Raw genomic sequence first — 19,842 nt, forward strand, 5'->3', positions numbered from 1 at the left:
GTAGCAGGAAAGATAAAAATATTTGGCCCTCCAAGAACAACTTTTCAAGAAACTAAGTCAATAATATATTTTGCTTATTTAGCTTCTTTAATTTGCTGAACAGATAGAAAACTATAATAGTAAATTATATTTCTCTTGAAGTAAAAGAATTTTTAAAGTAAATCTATTCTCTGCAAACATTAACAGTATTATCCCCTGTACTTAAGTCCTAATTTAAAATAAATCATGCATCAATTAAAGAATACAGAATGAAATCCTACCGCTAAATTTAACATGAAATTTCCTTGAACAAGTATACAATTTCTAAAGGCGCCAAAGGTAATCCGACTCAAGCAGTTTTCTGAAAAATAAAATTATTCAGGGACAGATTTTTATTGCAAATATTTACTCAAAAACTACTATATACAGCAGAATTTTAATAGCCGTTTAAAACACTTAACATTCAGTGAAACAAAATTTAAGAATTCAAAGCACATTTTAAGAAGTAAAAATGTAGCATTTTAAATAAAATTTTTTTAGTACTTTAAAGCAAACTACTGTTATTCATATTATTTATTTCTATATCTATTATTTTCTAGATGATAAAAAAAACTGAAAAAAAACAATTTAGCAGCCATTTTATGGATAAAATAGAATACGGATAAATTAGGCTAAATATCCCAAACCAAGTTTTTACATCACTGCTTTAGGTCCCATTTGAAGTTTCTATTTAAATTACAATTAAAGAAAAAGTCACTTAAACATGGCATGAGCCAGGACATGTTTTCAGTTTACTGCTTTACAATATCTACATTATACCATACTTTGGTTTGGCTTCCAGACCATTTTATGGGTCTATTTCTAAAGATCATTAAAACAATATTAAAAGCATAACAGCTACAGGAATTTGAACAACGGGTTTCTATTTTATACAACTAGCACATCAAGGATTTCTGCACAGCTTACACATTGACAAAAAGCACAAATATAAATTTATATCTTAATAATTTCACTTTCACTGAAAGTTTAAGGTAAGCTTACAGCCTGGCAGGCTAACACTTGTATGGAGGTACACAGATTCAAATAGTCTGTTTACATGCTTCTGACAGTCTGGAATGTTATATTAAATCCAACATTGATTTTATGTTCATCCAAATTCTCATTAGATCAATTAATTTAGCACTCTAAGCATGCTCCATTTGCCAGCGTCATACTTAAAATGAAGCCTTCATTAACAATGCCTATCAGCCATTATTTTTAATCAATTATTCCCAAAACGTATGTGGTTCCCAAATCTCTTCCTTTAAGTTAACTGAAAAGGATACATAGGTAATAAGAACTTTTAGCTTAGGACTGATGTAAGTTTCAAAAGCTTTATTATTATAATTAATATTCTAATAATCAATTCATACTGGCCACAAAGTTCTTCTCACAAACTGTTAAATGAGAATTTTCCATCGCAAATGTAACTTTCAGTAAAATCCTGTTATGTGTTAAAGGCTTCCTGGAAATCCATAGAAATCATACTATTATCAGTGAATTGATTTAAGAATCTGGGTTGAACATACAGGTAAAGTGTATACAAATGACTTCCTTCACATTTTTCTCTTTCTGAACTCCAAAACAGCACCACTGAGCTCACCTGATAGCACTGTTCCAAATGTTCTTACCGTTGGTACACTAAACTTAGAATGACTAATAAATTTCAACTTCTTTCTTTTTCATCTGCCAGTTCTACTGTTGTCTCTGTCGTGCTAGGGCTATTTTCTCCAGGAACATTGTCAGTTTGATCAGACTCTACTTCATCAGTCTTGGCTGAAGGATCACCACTACCTTTCTGAAGAATCTCTGTGGCTTCATACTCAAGTACCTCTGATGGAGTCAAAGGTTCTAAATGAATACTGCCTTGCTCACTAACATCAGAACTAACAGATTCAGGTTCATCTCTTTTTCTCAAAAACTGGTCAATGCTAACATCACCAGATGTTAACCGCAAATCCTTAATATTCTTCAAAGAAAACCTAGTTTCACTGGAGTTGGAATCTTCAATCTGATCACATGAATTTATGTTTCCTGAACTTTGACAAATCTTCAACTCTGTTTTCTGACAAATGTGCTCTATTTGTTTTTCCTTTTCTACTTTATCTGCATCAATATTTGAATCATGACTGAAGATATTCTTTAACCCAGTCTTTTGGTCTCCAAGACAGGTATCATTTTCCTTATTTGAAACTGTTTTGCTTTCTTCACTTTTTGTTGCTAATGAGCCTTCAAATGAATTTGTATCACATCCATTTTTTTCTTCCTCTGAAGCTTTATCTTGTTTACTGAAAAAATAAAGCCATTTATTATGTATTTTTTCAGAACACAATGTATCTGAACACTATCAAAATAAAGATATGCTCTTAAAAAAAAAAAAAAAAAAAGGTCTAGGTACATTTGCCAAAAAGGAAAAGAATAATGCAGGTCCCAAGTCCTTGCCATGTTAGAATTTAGGATTTAGGAGTGGCCATTTTCTTAGGCAAGAGAGTGAGAAACTCCAGAGCCACATGTTAAAAGGAGACCTGGGGAATCTATCGAAACTGGTTTTAGTCCTGGTAATCATTACTTTTATCTATTCACACCATTGCTTATCTTTAGTTGAAATTTAAGCATTTTTATTAATTTATATGAATACTTTAAATAAGAAGTGAATATATTTGAGAAAAAGACATTTTTTTTAAAAGATTTTATTTATTTATTTGACAGACAGAGATCACAAGCAGGCAGAGAGGCAGGCAGAGAGAGAGGAATAAGCAGGCTCCCCGTTGTGCAGAGAGCCTGATGCAGGGCTCGATCCCAGGACCCCGGGATCATGACGTGAGCCGAAGGCAGAGGCTTCAACCCACTGAGCCACACAGGCGCCCCATGAGAAAAAACCATTTTTTGAATGATTTATATATCATCTTAAAATGTCTTTCCCTATGCAAGATCAAATCTGTATTCATAAAAAATTTCTCTAATTTTTAAGTTTTACTTAAAAAAATATAAACACATGCCTGAAAAAATATATCTAAATATACAATATGCATCCATAAATGTGTATACATAAATATTTTTGTGTATATGAGTGTGTCTGTGTTCCCTACTGTCCTAGCATGTTAACAGAAAGTATATAGTGCATCATAAAACATTAGAAACAGAAGACTTTAAAGAGAATCTCCAGCTCCTTATCTAGATGTTACAATACATATTTTACCCAAAATAAATTTAATGATTACAGATATCTTATTTCTTCTATTAACCCACCTGGCATTTGTACTTTTTCTAAATGAACGGACAAAATATCAAAGCAACATTATCAAATGGTCATTTATTACTTACTAACTTACATTTATATAAGTTAAATAAATCTGCTATTTATTTTGTTCTGGTCTGTCTTTGGACTGTTCTTGGGCGAATACCACCTAGTCTTACCAATTACAGATTAACAATATATCTTATTATTTAATATAGCAAATCATCTACTATCCACTACTTTTTCCCCTAAGTTTAACAGTGTAAACATGTAAAAGACATTTGTACAAGAATGCTCATAAAAACAATGTTTAAATAGCAAATACAGAGGGGTGCCTGAGTGGCTCAGTTGATTAAGTGTTTGCCTTGGGCTCAGGTCATGATCCCAAGGTCCTGGGATCATGCCCCAGGTCTGGCTCCCTGCTCAGACAGGAATCTGTCTCTCCCTCTGCCTGCCACTCTCCCTGGCTTGCGACAGTTCTCTTGCTTGCTCTCTCAATGAAGAGAGAAAAAAACAAATATCTAACAAGAGAGCAATGATTTAATAAATTATGGTAGTAAATAGAAAAATATGAAACTTCCCTTAAACACCACTGGTTTCCACACCAAATCCCATTAGGATTTTTTAACTAAATATTCATTACTAAACCTATAAATTAATTTGGGAAAATGGCCTATCATGCATTAGTTAATAATTAGTTATTTTCTGTCACAGTAAGTTTTCCTTTTTCTTCATTTAGATCCTGTACATTTCTCATTTTTGTTATTGTGAATTAACTCCTTTGTCCATTATATTTTGTAATCACATGTTATTGGCATACTGCAACATTCAGATTTTTATACCAAGCTATCTTAATTAATATTCTCATTAACTTTATTCTTAGCTGATTTTCTTGGATCTTATAGGTCAATTATACCATCTACAAAGAATTACAATATTTTCCTCATTTAAATTTATATAATTATTATTTTTATTCAGATCTTACTGTACTAGCTACAATTTACAGAAAATATTAAATTATAGAGAAGTGATTAGTCTGCTTTTCCTAACGCCTTCATTGAATTTTTGTTAACCACTGTCCCGTCCCCAAATTCTAGGTGAAGAAAGGACTAGATCATTTTTCTAGTAAAGTCTTTTACTTTACTAGAAAAAGAGACAACTTCATAAGGCCTTATTCCATAATTTTCATTTCAGGGGCAATAGATTAATCAATCTCATTCAGTTAATAAGCACCCTACCCCTGACGATGTATAGCTATATATAAGATACACCACATAAAGGCAGACATGTGGAGATTAATTTAAAAAACAAAGTAAAATTATCTTTATTGGAATTAAGTTCTAATTAGAATGTTAGATTCTCTTTTGCTAAGAAAGCTTTTTAAAAAAATATTCATTCTTTTTTTATTTATATGTTATGTTAGTCACCATATGGTACATCATTAGTTTTTGATGTAGTGCTCCATGATTCATTGTTTGTGTATAACACCCAGTGCTCCATGCAATCCGTGCCCTCCTTAATATCCATCACCAGGCTCACCCATCCCCCTCTGTCCCTTCTAAAACCCTCAGTTTCTTTCTCAGAGTCCAAAGTCTCTCATAGTTCATCTCCCACTCTGATTTTTCCCCCTTCATTTTTCCCTTCCTTTTCCTACTGTCCTCCATGCTATTCCTTATGTTCCACAAATAAGTGAAACCATATAATTGATTTTCTCTGTTTGACTTATTTCACTTAGCATAATCTCCTCCAGTCCCATCCATGTTGATGCAAAACTTGGGTATTCATCCTTTCTGATGGCTGAATAATATTCCATTGTGTATATGGACCACATCTTCTTTATCCATAAGATACCTTGGAATAAACCTAAACAAAGAGGTAAAGAATCTATACTCTAGGAACTACAAACACTCAGGAGAGAAACTGAAGAAGACACAAAAAGATGGAAAAACATTCCATGCTCATGGATCAGAAGAATAGGCATTGTTAAAATGTCTATCCTATCCAGAGCAATCTATACTTTCAACGTCATTCCAATCAAAATACCAATGGCATTTTTCAAAATGCTGGAACAAACAATTCTAAAATTTGTATGGAACCAGAAAAGACCCTGAATCACCAAGGAAATGTTGAAAAAGAAAAACAAAACTGGGGGCATCATGCTGCCAGACTACAAGCTATATCACAAAGCTGTGATCAACAAGACAGCATGGTACAAAAACAGACACACAGACCAACGGAACAGAATAGACAGCCCAGAGAGGAATCCTCAATTCTATGGTCAACTAATCTTTGACAAAGCAGGAAAAGATATCCAATGGGGAAAAAGTTTCTTCAATAAATGGGGCTGGGAAAATTGGACAGTTATATACAGAAGAATGAAACTGGACCATTCTCTTACATGTACACAAAGATAAAATGGATGAATGACCTCAATGTGAGACAGGAATCCATCAAAATCCTAGAGGAGAACTTAGGCAGTAACCTCTTTGACATCAGCCACAGCAACTTCATTCAAGACACATCTCCAAAAGCAAGGGAAACAAAAGTGAAAATAAACTTTTGGGACTTCATCAAGATCAAAAGCTTCTGCACAGCAAAGGAAACAGTCAAGAAAACAAAGAGGCAACCTACAGAATGGGAGAAGGTATTTGCAAACGACACTACAAAGGGCTGATATCCAAGATCTATTAAACTTCTCAAACTCAACACCCAAAAAACAAATAATCAAGTCAAAAAATGGGCAGAAGACATGAGAAGACATCTCTCCAAAGAAGACAAACAAATGGCTAACAGACACATGAAAAAATGTTCATCATCATTAGCCATCAAGGAAATTCAAATCAAAACCACACTGAGATACCACCTTAACCCAGTTAGAATGGCAAAAATGGACAAGACTAAGAAAGCTTCTAAAATAAGATAAAAACAGAGAGGGAGACAAACCATAAGAGACTCTTAACTACAGGGAAAAAACTGAGGGTTGATGGAGGGAGGTAGAAATAGGTGATGGCATTAAGGAGAGCACTTGTTATGAATAGCACTGGATGACATATGCTAGTGATGAATTTCTAAATTCTACCCCTGAAACTTTAACTATGTTACTTGTTAACTAATCTGAATTTAAATAAAATATTGAAAGAAGAAAAAATGTCTTGTGGTCTTTAGTGTTGATCAGAGCATTAAATTTTTTAAAGCCAATCCCTGAAGTTTGAAACTTTTCTGTTAAGGTCCCACCACAGAAGTAGCTTTATGATGCTTCTAAAAATACTTTAGCAAAAAAAGATTTTAAGATTACCTCTTTGCAAAAATTGTCCTCATTTTGTAACTTGTAGGATCCTGTAATTATTTTCATTTAATAGGGGCAATTAAAATCTGTTAACATTTTATTTACTAGTAAAAAGATTAACTAGTTAAAAATTTTACAACTATAAGATGTTTAAAGGATGTTTAAAAGATTTCAAAATTAAGGATCTACAGTATGTTTATGTTGTATTAAAATTTCAAAAATTTTTAAATTAAACTAAAATAACAAACAAAATGTCAACTAAAATAATACAGCTCAAATATCAGCTTTTTATGTAGTTTAATTTCAAGACATTCAGTTTTTCCTTATATTTACCTTTCAGAATTTGATGTTTCTGTTTCTCCTTCAGCCATATTAGGTCTTGCAATTTCCTGAAATGATTAAGAATATGTTTCTTTTATATTCATGGTTAAACTTAAATTAAACTACTCTAAGTATCCTAAACTTTCTGGATTAAGGGAATTTAAGTGTGCACCTAATATAGCAACGAAATAGAAAAAACATTTATTAATCTAAAGTATGTACTATATAATAATTCTCAAAATTAAAAACAGAATTTTTAAAACTCTTTAAAAAATCAATAAGAATTTCAGTATACTAGAAGTCTCTGAATCAAGGTCATGAAACAGTTATCCAGTTATAACACCTGCTTTTCATAGTAAAACTTCAGTGAGCCAGAGGCCAGCTTAACTGTTCATAACAATTACCAATCATTAAGCACATATGATGCATGAGGTATTATGTTAAGAGCTTTACTATCTCATTTAATCTTCATATTAGACATTCTCAATTCCATTTCTATAGTAGGAAATACAACTATGTAGGTTAAGTAGAAAACCCCAGGCAATAACCAAAATAAATGGTGAAGATCCAAATCTAGGTCTAGCTCTTAACTAGTACAGTGATTGACTGAGGACTGTGAAATTGATAATGGCGTATTAATTCCATACATTTTTTTTTTTTACTCTTCTAAAACCCTGGTAAAATGAGGCAAAGACATAAAACATTTTCATTCATAAAGACCATGAAAACACTAAAGCATACTAACTGACAATGAGATGTCAACAAATTTTTAGATGGAATGTGGCTGAGAAGTTGACTTTGCAACATGGAGGAAGTTACAACTAAATATCTGAGCAGGGGAGTGCAACGAGAAGAAAATTTGCCCAGAGAACTGAAGCAATCTGAACCAGTACATAAAAAAATGAAACCCAAGGACTGCTGAGAAATCCAATGCTCTTTCCCTCATGCACACAACAGATACCTATTCTTTCCTCTACCACAGAAGCTAAAAGTTAACTTTCTAAACTAGAGACAATTTAGACTTGTGAACACCAGGAACGGCAAAGGGAAGCCATGAGGCACTGGGAGAAAACAGAAAAATTTAGTCAAAGTCCATAAACTGAATAAAGGTCCCCACAATTCTTCCTCTGCCTGGCTCCCAGAATGCCAGCAACTAGAGGAATCACTCTTCACCACCAACAGCTGGAATCTAGAACACTCTTCTTTGGAGAAAATTATCAGTCTCAAGGAAGACAAGGTTTCCCATAATGACTTTGAAAGTATCTTCCTCACCAAAGAGTCAGCTCAGCATCTGATTTTCTTATGGTGAAGTCTAAACAATTCCCACACAGACTGTGCAGATTGTATAGAGCACTAATTCAGGAGGATTAACTAACCATCACATTATAATCCATGGCAGCAGTTCTCCAAGTGTATCTCACAGATACCTTGGGCCTCCAAAACACCTTTAGGAGGCGGTGAAATTAAAACTCTTGGTACAAAACCAGTAGTGGGTAAATATGCTGGCATGCTGGCATCTTAACATGAATCAAGGCAGTGGCATCAAACCAAACTATACTAGTAATCACTGTATTCACTGGCAAACACCAACAGTAAAATTCACTTTATTAAATATCAGTCTTTAAGTTCATGTCTTTTGAATTTTCTGTGTGATAAAAAAGGAAGTATGCATAAAGCCCTGCAATTGTCTATGATTGAGTTGCAAGCTGAACTTTGGCATAATTATTTCACAGAACATTGTTTTTATTTTAAAGGTTGAATGTCAAACTATGAATATTTAGACTTACTTATTTAGGAGATATTTTCTTGAAAATTGACAAAGCAAGCCTATCACATCAAAGAAAACAACCGACAGTGCTTTTTGTCAGTAATAAAATTCAAACACATGGTAAATTTTAGGAAAACTTGTATTCACCATTAATTAGATTTATGCTAATATCAATGACTTGGTATGATACATAAAGATGTCAACACTTGCAAGATCTATGTAACTCAGCGAACCAGTATTTTCCAAATGACTAATTGATGATGTTATAAAATCATGCATGAATAAAAGATCCAGACAGACCAACAGATTTGAATGTATCAAAGCTTAAAAAGTTCAGTGATATGGAATGAGATTCTACATTGCAAAAAACCTTTAAGAAATCTTCAACTTGTCTATTTTTGATGTAGTATCCAAAAACAAAAAAATCACAATTATTTGAAAAGATTGTTGAAGTACCATGTAAGGCTGGATATTCTTCATATATTTTGACCACAATAACAACATATCACAACAGACTGAACGCAGAAACATGTGAATCCAGTTTTCTTCTACTTAACTAGACATTACAAAGATACGCAAAAGTACAAAACGGTATCAGTGTTCTAAGTTTTTTGTTTTTTGGAAAATAGTTATTTCTCAGAAAAATATGTTATTTATGTAACTATATAGTAGGTTTGTTAGTTTGATTTTTAAGTTACAAATTTTTCAGATCTCACATTTTAAATTTCTAATATGGTAAATCTAATACTTTTTGAGAGTATATATATATAGTACCCTTTGGAGTTCTGCAGTGCACAACCTCTATGACTATATAAGGAAGCCCTGTCCCCATTCAACAACAAGTATTCAAAGAACTCGGTCGTGATTTACTCTCTAGTATATGGGCAGCCAAGGATCACCACACCATTGAAGACATCCTTTATTTATTTAGACAACCTTTTTTAAAGGTTTTATTTATTTGAGAGTGAGAGAGAGAGAGAATGTGAGCTGAAGCGAGAGGGAGAGAGAATCTGGAGCAGATTCTGAGCACAGAGCCTGATGTGGGGCTTGATCTTATGACCACAAGATCATGACCCGAGCTAAAACTAAGAGTCGGATGCTTAACTGACTGAGCCACCCTAGCACCCCTGAAGACATCCTTTAACATCAGAAATATCAAAATGATAGGAATAAAGAAAGGAGCTAGGAGACATCAGAGACACTGCTGGGGACAAAAAGAAAAAATATATAATAAACATTTAATACGCCCAAAGAAGCATAAGAAGTTATTATATCCATTAAACAATTACAAAAATTATGAAGAGAAAAATGGAAGAATAAAAATATTAAAGAGCTCTTCAAAATTAAATATGACAATTAAAATAAGAAATTAAGTTTAGAATTTTTTTTTTAAAGATTGAATGAAAAAGACAAAAAGTAGGAAGGCAAGAAAAATGATACCATACAACTAGAGTAGTTAATGCAGGAAATACAGTGCCACATCAATAGGAGAGGAGAAAGAGAGAGAAAATAAACAAAGAAAAGTAAAAATTTGCCAAAGAAATAATACAAGAAAACTTGCCCCAAACATATATACCCAAATTACAAAGGCTTATTAAATGCTATCATAATGAATGGAAAAAGGATGACTGGTGAACATATCATGAAATTTCAAAACACCAGAGACAGAGATAATCACTAAGGTTGCCAGAAGAAAAAAATAACCAAAATGCAAAGAAACTGGAGCAAGAATGCTATCAGACTTATTAAATACTTTCAAAACTGCACGGGAAAAATTATTTCTATGTACTTCAGCCAAACTATCTTTAAGTAAATATAGTTTAAAATACACAATGAGTAAGAAAAGATGCACCCCTTCTGAGGGAGTTGTTAGAGAACATGTTTCATTAAAATAGGAAATAAACCAAGCAAAAGGGAACTCCTAGTTTAGAAAATAGGATATCCAACACAAGATAGTAGCAGAGGAAAATCCAGATACAACAAACTATGCAACAGGCTTAGAGAACAACTAGTTTAAACTAAAGGAGATATGAGAGGAGAGATTCAGACTTTCTAACAATTATTTTTTGATGTGTATGAACATTTGGAAAAAATATTTCCAAACATTAGACAAATCACAACATTTAAAAAAAAATAGCATTAAGTGTTATAAAAACTAAACAAATGAGTCAGTTTAACTCCATAAAAATAAAATAAGATATAGTAAAGGGAAAGAAATCATAAGATCTCAAAAACTTTGATGTAACTATGCTGAAATCAGTGCTATGTCAAGCCATACTGGAACCTGAGGTAAAAGGAAAAACACATACTCTTATATACACATTTTTGTTTCTTTTTTATTGTGGCAAAATACACATAAAATTTACCATCAAAACCACTTTTAAGCATACAGTTCAGTGGTATTAGATACATTCACATTACTGTGTGACCATCAATATCATCCATCCCAATTTTTTCATCTTGTAAAACTTAACCCCACATTCTCCTCTTCCCCTCAGCCCCTGACAACCACCACTATCTCCATTATGCTTTTGACTATTCTAAGTACCTCATATAAGGGGAATCATATGGTATGGTTTTTTTGGTAACTGATTTAACTCATTTAGCATAATGTATTCAAGGCTTATCCACGTTGTGGCATACTGCAGAATTTCCTTTCTTTTCAAAGCTGAATAATATTCCATTGTTTGTGTATACTACATTTTGCCTATTCTTTCATCTATAGATGGTTACTTGATTTACTTCCATGTCTCAGCTATCGTGAATAATGCTGCTACGAAAACGGGCGTACAAATATCTCCTTTAGTCTCTGCTTTCAATTCTTTTCGGTATACTCAGAAGTGGAATTGCTGGATCATATGTATTTTTTCTTTTGAGGAACTGCTGTACTGTTTTCCACAGTGGCTGTATCATTTTACATTCCCATCAACAGCACACAAGAGTTCTGATTTTTCTACATCCTCATCAACACTTGTTTTTTTTTTTGTTTTGTTTTTTTAAATAGTAGCATCCTAACAGGTATGAGGTGATATTTCTTTTTTTTAATAATTTTTTTAAATAAACACATAATGTATTATTAACCCCAAGGATACAGGTCTGTGAATAACCAGGTTTACACACTTCACAGTGAGGTGATATTTTATAGTAGTTTTTATTTGCATTTCTCTAATAAGTAGTGCTATTGCATATCTTTTCATTTTAGTGGCTATTTATATATCTTCTACGGAGAAGAGTCTGTTCAAGTCCTTAACCCACTTTATTAATTGGATTGTTTTTTGCCATTTGAGTTTTAGGAGTTCTCTAAATATTCTGAATATTAACTCCTTATCAGACATATGATTAACAAATATTTTCTTCCTTTTGTGGGTTACTATTTTATTTTGTGTGTCTGATGTACAAAACTTAAAAATTTTCATGAATCTAATTAGTCTTTTATTTTCTTACTTGTGCCTTTGGTGTGGTAACCAAGAAATCATCGACAAATCCAATGTCATGAAACTTCTGTTTTCTCCTAAAAATGTTACTGTTTTCAGACTTACATTAAGGTTCTTGATCCAGTTTGAGTTAATGTTTGTATATAGTGTTAGTAAGGTTCCAACTTCATTCTTTTGCACGTGGATATCCAGTTTTCCCAGCACTGTTTATTGAAAAGACTGTCCTTTCTCTACTGGTCTTAGCCTCCTTTTCAAAAATAATTTCAGACTATTTCTGTGGCCTTATTTCCAGGCTCTTTATTCTATCCCACTGGTCTATGTGTCTGTCTTTATGCCAATACCATACTGTTTTGATTTCTGTAGCTTTGCAGTAAGTTCTGAAATCAGTGTGAGTCTTCCAGTTTTGCTCTTTTCAAAACATTTTTTTAGCTCTTTGAGGATCTTTGAGATTCTATATAAATTTTAGGATGCAATTTTCTATCTCCATAAAAATTTTTAAAAATGCCTTTGGGATTTTTGTACAGATTGCAATAAATCTGTAGATTACTTTTGGTGATATGGACATTTTAATAATATTGTCTTCTAATCTGTGAATATAAGCTGTGTTTCCATTTATGTTTTCTTTAATTTCTTTCAGTAAAGTTTTATAGTCTTATTTTACAAGTCTTTCATCAATTCCTATTTCATTTTTTTTGATGCTACTATGAATGGAATTATTTTTGTAATCTTTTCAGACTGTTCCTTGTGTTTAGAAATGCAACTGATTTTTGTGTGTTGACTTTGTATCCTACTACCTTGCTGAATTCATTTATTCGTTCTAACAGGGGTCTTTTTTGTGGACTCTTCGGGATTTTTACATAAACAGGATAATTTTACTTTTTTCCAATTTGATTGCCTTTTGTTTCTTTTTCTTGACTAACTGCTGTTTCTGGGCAGAGTTAAATCTAGCTCTAAATGTCCACTAAATCTAGTTGGCTTATTAAGTTCTCTGGTTCCTTACTTACGTCTGATTGTTCTATACATTATTTTAAGTGGGGTACTGAAGACTCCAACTGTTATTGTAGAACATCAGTTCTTCAATTCTGTCAGTTTTAACTTCATGTATTTTGTTGATTTGTCATTTATAATTGTTGAATCTTCTTGCTGTATTGAACCTTTTAATATATAATGTCCTTTTTTTCTTGTAACCTTTTTTCATTTAGCCTATTTTGTCTGATATTAGTAAAGACACCCAAGTTCTCTTTTGATTATTATTTGCATGGAATATCTTTTTTATCACTTCACTTGAACTTGTGTCTTTATTTTATTTTTTATTTTTTAAAGATTTTTACTTATTTGTCAGAGAAAGAGAGAGAGAGAGAGAGAGAGAGAGAGAGAGAGCATGCACACAAGCATGGCAAGCAGCAGGCAGAGGGAGAAGCAGGCTCCCTGCTGAGCAAGGATCCCAATGCAGGACTCGATCCCAGGACCTTGGGATCATTACCTGAGCTGAAGGCAGAAGTGTAACCAACTGAGCTACCCTGGCATCCCTAACTTGTGTCTTTATCTCAAGTGAGTCACCTATAGATTATATGCAGTTGGATCCTGTGTTTTTATCCATTTTGCCAACATCTGTCTTACAATTGGAGAGTTTAATTCATTTACATTTAAATTACTGAAAAGGACGGATATATATCTGTCATTGTGTTATTTTTAATATGCTTTATATAACTTTTTTGGCACTCATTTCCTCTACTACTGACTGTGTTTGTTTAGTTGATTGTGATGAAATGTTTAAATTCTTTTTTCATTTCCTTTGTGTAAAGTTATTTTTTTTGTGTGGTTACCATGGGAATAACATTTAATATTCTAAGGTTGTCACCCTCTAATTTGATTTTATACCAGCTTAAATTCAATAACATATAAAAACTCTGCTCCTTTATAGCTCCATCACCACCCCTTTTGGCTATTCTCACAAAATTACATCTTTATAAACTGTGTACCCAGATATAGACTAATAATTATTTTAAGTGCATTAGTTTCCTAAATTATGTAGAAAACAAGATTTGGAGTTAGAAATCAAAGTTATAGTAATGTTAGCTTTTACACTAATATCTTTTCTTTTTATGCATTTATCTCTTAATTCATGTAGAAAACAAAAAAGTTTAAAAGCATTGTTAAAATAGTACTAGCTTTTATAATTTCCCATGTACTTACCTTTATTGAGATATTTATTTCTCCTCATATCTTTGAGTTACCATGTACTGTCCTTTCATTTCATCATACAGAATCCCTTGAGCTTTTTTTGCAGGGCAGATCTAGTGTTCACAAACTCTCTTAGGTTTTATGTCAGAATATCTCACTTTTGAAGGATAGTTTTTTTATTTTTTAAAGATTTTATTTGTCAGAGAGAGAAAGCACAAGCAGGGGAAGTGGCAGGCAGAGAGAGAAGCAGACTCCCTGCTGAGCAGGGAGCCCCATGTGGGACTGGAGGACTCGATCCCAGGACCCCAGGATCATGACCTCAGCCAAAGGCAGATATTTAACCAATGGAGCCACTCAGGCGTCCCTTGAAGGATAGTTTTAACACCTATAAAATTATTGAGCTTTTTTTCCTTTTAGTACTTTGAATATATTGGTCCACAGCCTTTTGATCTCCAAAGTTTTTGATGAGAAATCTGTTGATAACCACATTGAGGATCCCCCTGATGTGATGATTTGCTTCTCTCTTGCTGCTTTTAAGATTCTTTGTTCTTTTGAGAGTTTGATTACAATGTGTCTGAGTGGGTGTCTTTGATCATCTTACTTGCAATTCACTGTGCTTCTTGATGTTTACATTCATGTGTTTCATCAAATTTGGGAAGTTTCCAGTCATTATTTCTTTATGTCTTTGTCTCTGTCAAATATTCTCTGGAACTCCCTTAATATGTATGGTGGTCTGCTTAATGGTAGGCTCCAGCTGCCTCAGGCTCTGTTCACTTTTTCTCAATCTATTTCTTCTTTGTTCCTCAGACTCAATGCTTTCCATTGTCCTGTCTTCAAAGTTTGCTGATTCTTTCTTCTATCTGCTCAAATCTGCCTTTGAGTCCCCCTAATGAATTTTTCGTTTTCAGTTAATGTACTTTTCAGGATGTCTTTTTTGTTTCTTTTCAGGTTTTCTCTCCGTTTAATATTTTCATTTCATTAACATACTGTTTTCTTGACTTCCCTCACATAACATTTTGTTCATTGGGCATCTTTATAATACTGTTTTAAAGTCTTTGTCTAGTATATCTGCCATTAGGTCTTTTTCAGGACCAGTTTCTATTTAGAGTTTTTTCCTTTGAATGGGTCACACCTGCCTGTTTCTTTGTATGTCCTGTGATTTTGTTGAACACTGGACATTTGAAACTAATAATGTTGTAACTTTGGAAATCAGATTATCCCCCTTCCCAGTGTCTGCTGTTTTTGTTTCTTTTGATTGTTGTAGGCTATCTCTGTTCCTGGGATCAACATGAGATGTAAACCTCAGGTCTTCTCATGTCTAGTTTGAGCTTTTCTCTGGGCAAGTACAACCGCTTTCTAATTTAACCTATATATGTGATTGTTTTTGAATGTCCTAATCTTTAATGTAAGACTCCTAAAAGGGGAAAAGCACAAAATTAAGTGGAATAAAAGGGCACTGTATCTTTTAAATCTCCTGAAAGTCACTTCAGTTATAAAGGAAGGGGCTTGCAGCAATGAGGAGAGGTGTAACCTCAATGTGCCCACTTCTGTGGAATGCTGTGGTGAGAAGCATCTATTAGTGACAATAGCACAGATACTCAATATTTGGAGGCCAGTATCCTTTTTGGGCACTGTAGTCCCTTAAGCTGTGTGCAAGCTGCTCTAGGAACATGTGCACAGCTGCCTGCTATGTGGCTGAGGGTAGGGAATGGGTAGCTGCTACTGTGCTGAATGCTGACACTGACTGATATTAATTACAACATACTGCCCAAGTCTTCCCAGGAAGTTGTAGGCATTCAACAGACTCTAGATTTCCAAAATACAGGAATATTCCATTTTCCTTAAGCACATCACAGATACTGCATTTTATTTTGCAAGTTGAAGATTTATGGAAACCATGGTGCCATCTAAGCCTGGATGACAGCCTATCTGTTTACTACATAGTTTACCAAATGTTTTGAGCCCACTGTTGAGACCTACTGCTCAGGAAAAAAAAAAAAAAAAAAAAAAAAGATTCCTTTCGAAATATTCTGCTCATTGGTAATGTACCTGATAACCCAAGAGTTCTGATGGAGATATACAGTAAGATCAATGATGTTTTCATGCCTGTTAACACAGCTTCCATCCTATAGCACTAGACCAAGGAGTAATATTGACTTTCAAGTCTTATTATTTTAAAAATACATTTCATAAGATTATGGCTGCTCTTCTGATGGATCTGTGCAAAGTCAACTGAAAACCTTCTGGAAAGGATTCACCATCCTAGATGCCATTAAGAACATCCATGATTCATGGGAAGAGTTCAAAATATCAACATGAATGGGAGTTTGGAAGAAGTTGATTCCAACCCCTATGAGTGACTGAGGGGTTCAAGACTTTAGTGGAAGAATAACTGCAGGTGTGGTGGAAATAGCAAGAGAACTAGAATTTGAAGTAGAGCCCGATGATGTGACTGAATTGCTGCTATCTCATGACAAAACTAATGGCTGAGGAGTTGCTTCTTACGGATGAAAAAAAAGTGATTTCTTTAGATGAAATCTACTCTACTCCTGGTGAAGATGCTATAAAGACTGCTGAAATGACAACAAAAGATTCAGAATATTACATCAACTTCATTGATAAAGCAGTGACAGAGTTTAATAGGATGGACTCCAATTTTGAAAAAAGTTCTACTGATCAGCCAGTAGCTATCAACATGGAGGCAAGACCCTTTACCAGCAAAAATATTATTACTTGATAAAAGTTCTGATGATGGTTCGCATTTCTTGGCAACACAGTAATTTTAATAAAGGTAACGTACATTGTTGTTTTAGATGCAATGTTATTACATACTTAATAGACTATAGTACAGCATAAACATAACTTTTATATGCACTGGGAAATAAAAAATTCATTTGACTTGATTTATTGCAATATTTTCTTTGTTACAGTGGTCTGGAGCCAAAGCTGCAATACCTGTGACATATGCCTGTAGTTACATCAGACAGATTCTGCCAGTACAACTGTTGCCTCCGTGGGAAGATAGATTCCTGGTGCTTTCTACTCTGTCATTTTTCCCAGAATCCCAGAATGCTTTTTTTCCTCAAAGCATCAGTTGAAAAAGTGAAAAGTAGGTGTACTGAACTCACAAAAGTAATTTAAGTTTAAACATTTCTATGAAAACCAGAATTTATTGTTTCATTTTACTGGCTTTACAGGAAGCAAGCATATCAATATCTTCAAACGTAGTTCTTTTCCCATCTTGTTTTCAAATAAGCAAATTGTCATGTTTATCAATTTCTCTTGACCAAGTGATGATTTTAAATAATTTAAAACTAACTTCAGCTTACTGAAATATCTTTTACAGGATGCTACTGTGGCTGGTATTATTTTAATATTTTGATTAACACTTTGCTAATCAGTTTTAGAGGACCAAAATACATTTCTTAATTTAATATTACAATTTGTTGATATTGTGATAACCTATTCTACATGAAATTTCTATAGAACTTAACTTGTTCTTAACTCTAAGAACAGAGTCAGTGGCTGCTTTTTGTAAATCAATATCATTTATAGAAAATAACTTTTTTCTGGCTTAAAAATTCAAAATTTGCAGACACTTCATTTAATTTTTCATATATATATTTCAAATATGAAGTTAGCTCATTTATAATCTTTATGTGGATTCAATAAGCACTTTCCCTATAATTATCAATATTCTCATTCACTGATTCATGCATTTCTAATTTATTTTGTCTAATTTAAAAATTCATGTGAATATTTACATCTCCTGCTCAAGTTTTATATTCACTGAACACATTTTAAAAATTACTTTCTTTCATTTGTTAAAAGCAAAGGGACAGGACTTTTATTAAGCATACAGCTTTATTTATGGTCATTTTTCTGACTGTAGAGTTTTATTAACTTTTGCTACTTTGTTCAAAATATCATTCTATACAGGTAATTTGTGGAAAAATTTAATATATTTGTATGAAGATGCTTTTGAGTTCAACATAATTTTGACATTTGATATTAAATATTTTCATAGTTAATAAACATTTTAGTTTGGATGCAAAGTGTCTCAAGTGCATTTGATCTTAATGCCTATATCTGTATGTGATTTTCATTTGTTTTTAGAATAGACAAGAATATTCCATCCGCTTGTTGAATTACCCCACTCCCAAAATACATATCTTTTCTAAAATAGTAAAAAAGATAATCATATTTGAATTGACAGATGAGGCATTTTTTATATTAAATTATGATTATGAGTTGAGCAAGGTACAAATATGGCATAATTATTTTTTGGGAGAAAAATTTTATCATTTTATCTTTTCCTCACAATTCAGAGAGAAGTTTTTAACTTTGAATTTCATAGTAATCCTAAGAGTGTCAATGTTAAAGACTTCAAAACTTTCAGTATCTGGAAAATTGTGTTTTTCCAACCTAACTTGTTACAGTGCCCTATAACTCTGATAAATTTTTGCATGTGTTTTTCATCTTCTGAACAATACATCACTTGACTTTGTAGATGCCGTACTTTATTTTTTTTTTTTTAAGATTTTATTTATTTATTTGACAGAGAGAGATCACAAGTAGATGGAGAGGCAGGCAGAGAGAGAGAGAGGGAAGCAGGCACTCTGCTGAGCAGAGAGCCCGATGCGGGACTCGATCCCAGGACCCTGAGATCATGACCTGAGCCGAAGGCAGCGGCTTAATCCACTGAGCCACCCAGGTGCCCTAGATGCCGTACTTTAAAAAAAAAAATTTGGTATACATTTTCAGTATATTTTTAATTAATACACACAGTTAGACATAATAAACATTAACAATCAAATAGGTGTACATAAACATTTGTATAAAAAATATAAAACATCAAACATTACAAAAAACAGAAAATTATGTAACAGGAGAATTAGATAAATGTTAAGACAGAGGAATTTATCCCAAGTCAAAGAACAAGATAAAGCCACGGCCAAAGATTTAAGCGAAACAATATAAGTAACATGCTTGATGGAGAATTTAAAGCAACAATCATTAGGATACTCACTGGGCTTGAGAAAAGAATAGAAGACATCAAGGTGACCTTACCACACTGATAAGAGTTAAAAAAGAATCAATCAGAGATGAAGAATATAATAAATGAGATTGGAAACAGGGTTGATGCAAGGAACAGCAGGTTAGGAGAAGCAGTGGAATGAATTAGTGACAAAGAAGACAAAATAATGGAAAATGATGAAGATGAACAAAAAATAGAAAGAAGAAATATGGGACATGAGCACAGACTCAGGGAACTCAACGACTCCATCAAACATAATAGTATTAGTATTACAGGAGTCCCAAAAGAAGGAGAGAGAGAAAAGAGGGCACAAAATTTATTTGAGGAAATAATAGCTGAAAACTTCCCAAATTTGGAAAAGTAAACACATCCACATCCAGGAAGCACAGAGAATTCCCATTAAAATAAAGAAAAACAGGCTAACACCAAGACATACTGTAATCAAATCTGCAAATATGGTGATAAAGAAAAATAAATCTTAAAAGCAGCAAGACAAAAGTCCTTAACTTACAAAAGGAAGACCCACAAGGCTAGCTGAAGATTTCTCAACAGAAA

General features: G+C 33.1%; 1 protein-coding gene across 4 annotated transcripts in view; it reads right to left on the reverse strand.

The window, feature by feature from the left end:
• Nucleotides 1-1,338: 1,338 nt before the first annotated feature.
• The window catches only part of LOC111153325 (zinc finger protein 280D), a 130,260-nt gene continuing 111,756 nt past the window's right edge, over nucleotides 1,339-19,842 (reverse strand). For 3 of the 4 annotated variants that reach the window (XM_022512279.1, XM_022512278.1, XM_022512280.1), the window contains 2 exons: nucleotides 6,876-6,931; nucleotides 1,339-2,306 (listed from right to left, as the gene is read on the reverse strand). In XM_022512279.1, coding sequence (XP_022367987.1) covers nucleotides 1,685-2,306; nucleotides 6,876-6,931 — 678 coding nt within the window. In that variant the 3' untranslated portion in view covers nucleotides 1,339-1,684. Of the gene's footprint in view, nucleotides 2,307-6,551; nucleotides 6,593-6,875; nucleotides 6,932-19,842 lie in introns of all 4 variants that reach the window. The other variant, XM_022512282.1, reaches the window with a different exon arrangement.

Source organism: Enhydra lutris, unplaced genomic scaffold (assembly GCF_002288905.1).
Source record: "Enhydra lutris kenyoni isolate GAN:26980312 unplaced genomic scaffold, ASM228890v2 scaffoldscaffold31, whole genome shotgun sequence".
Classification (NCBI taxonomy): domain Eukaryota; kingdom Metazoa; phylum Chordata; class Mammalia; order Carnivora; family Mustelidae; genus Enhydra; species Enhydra lutris.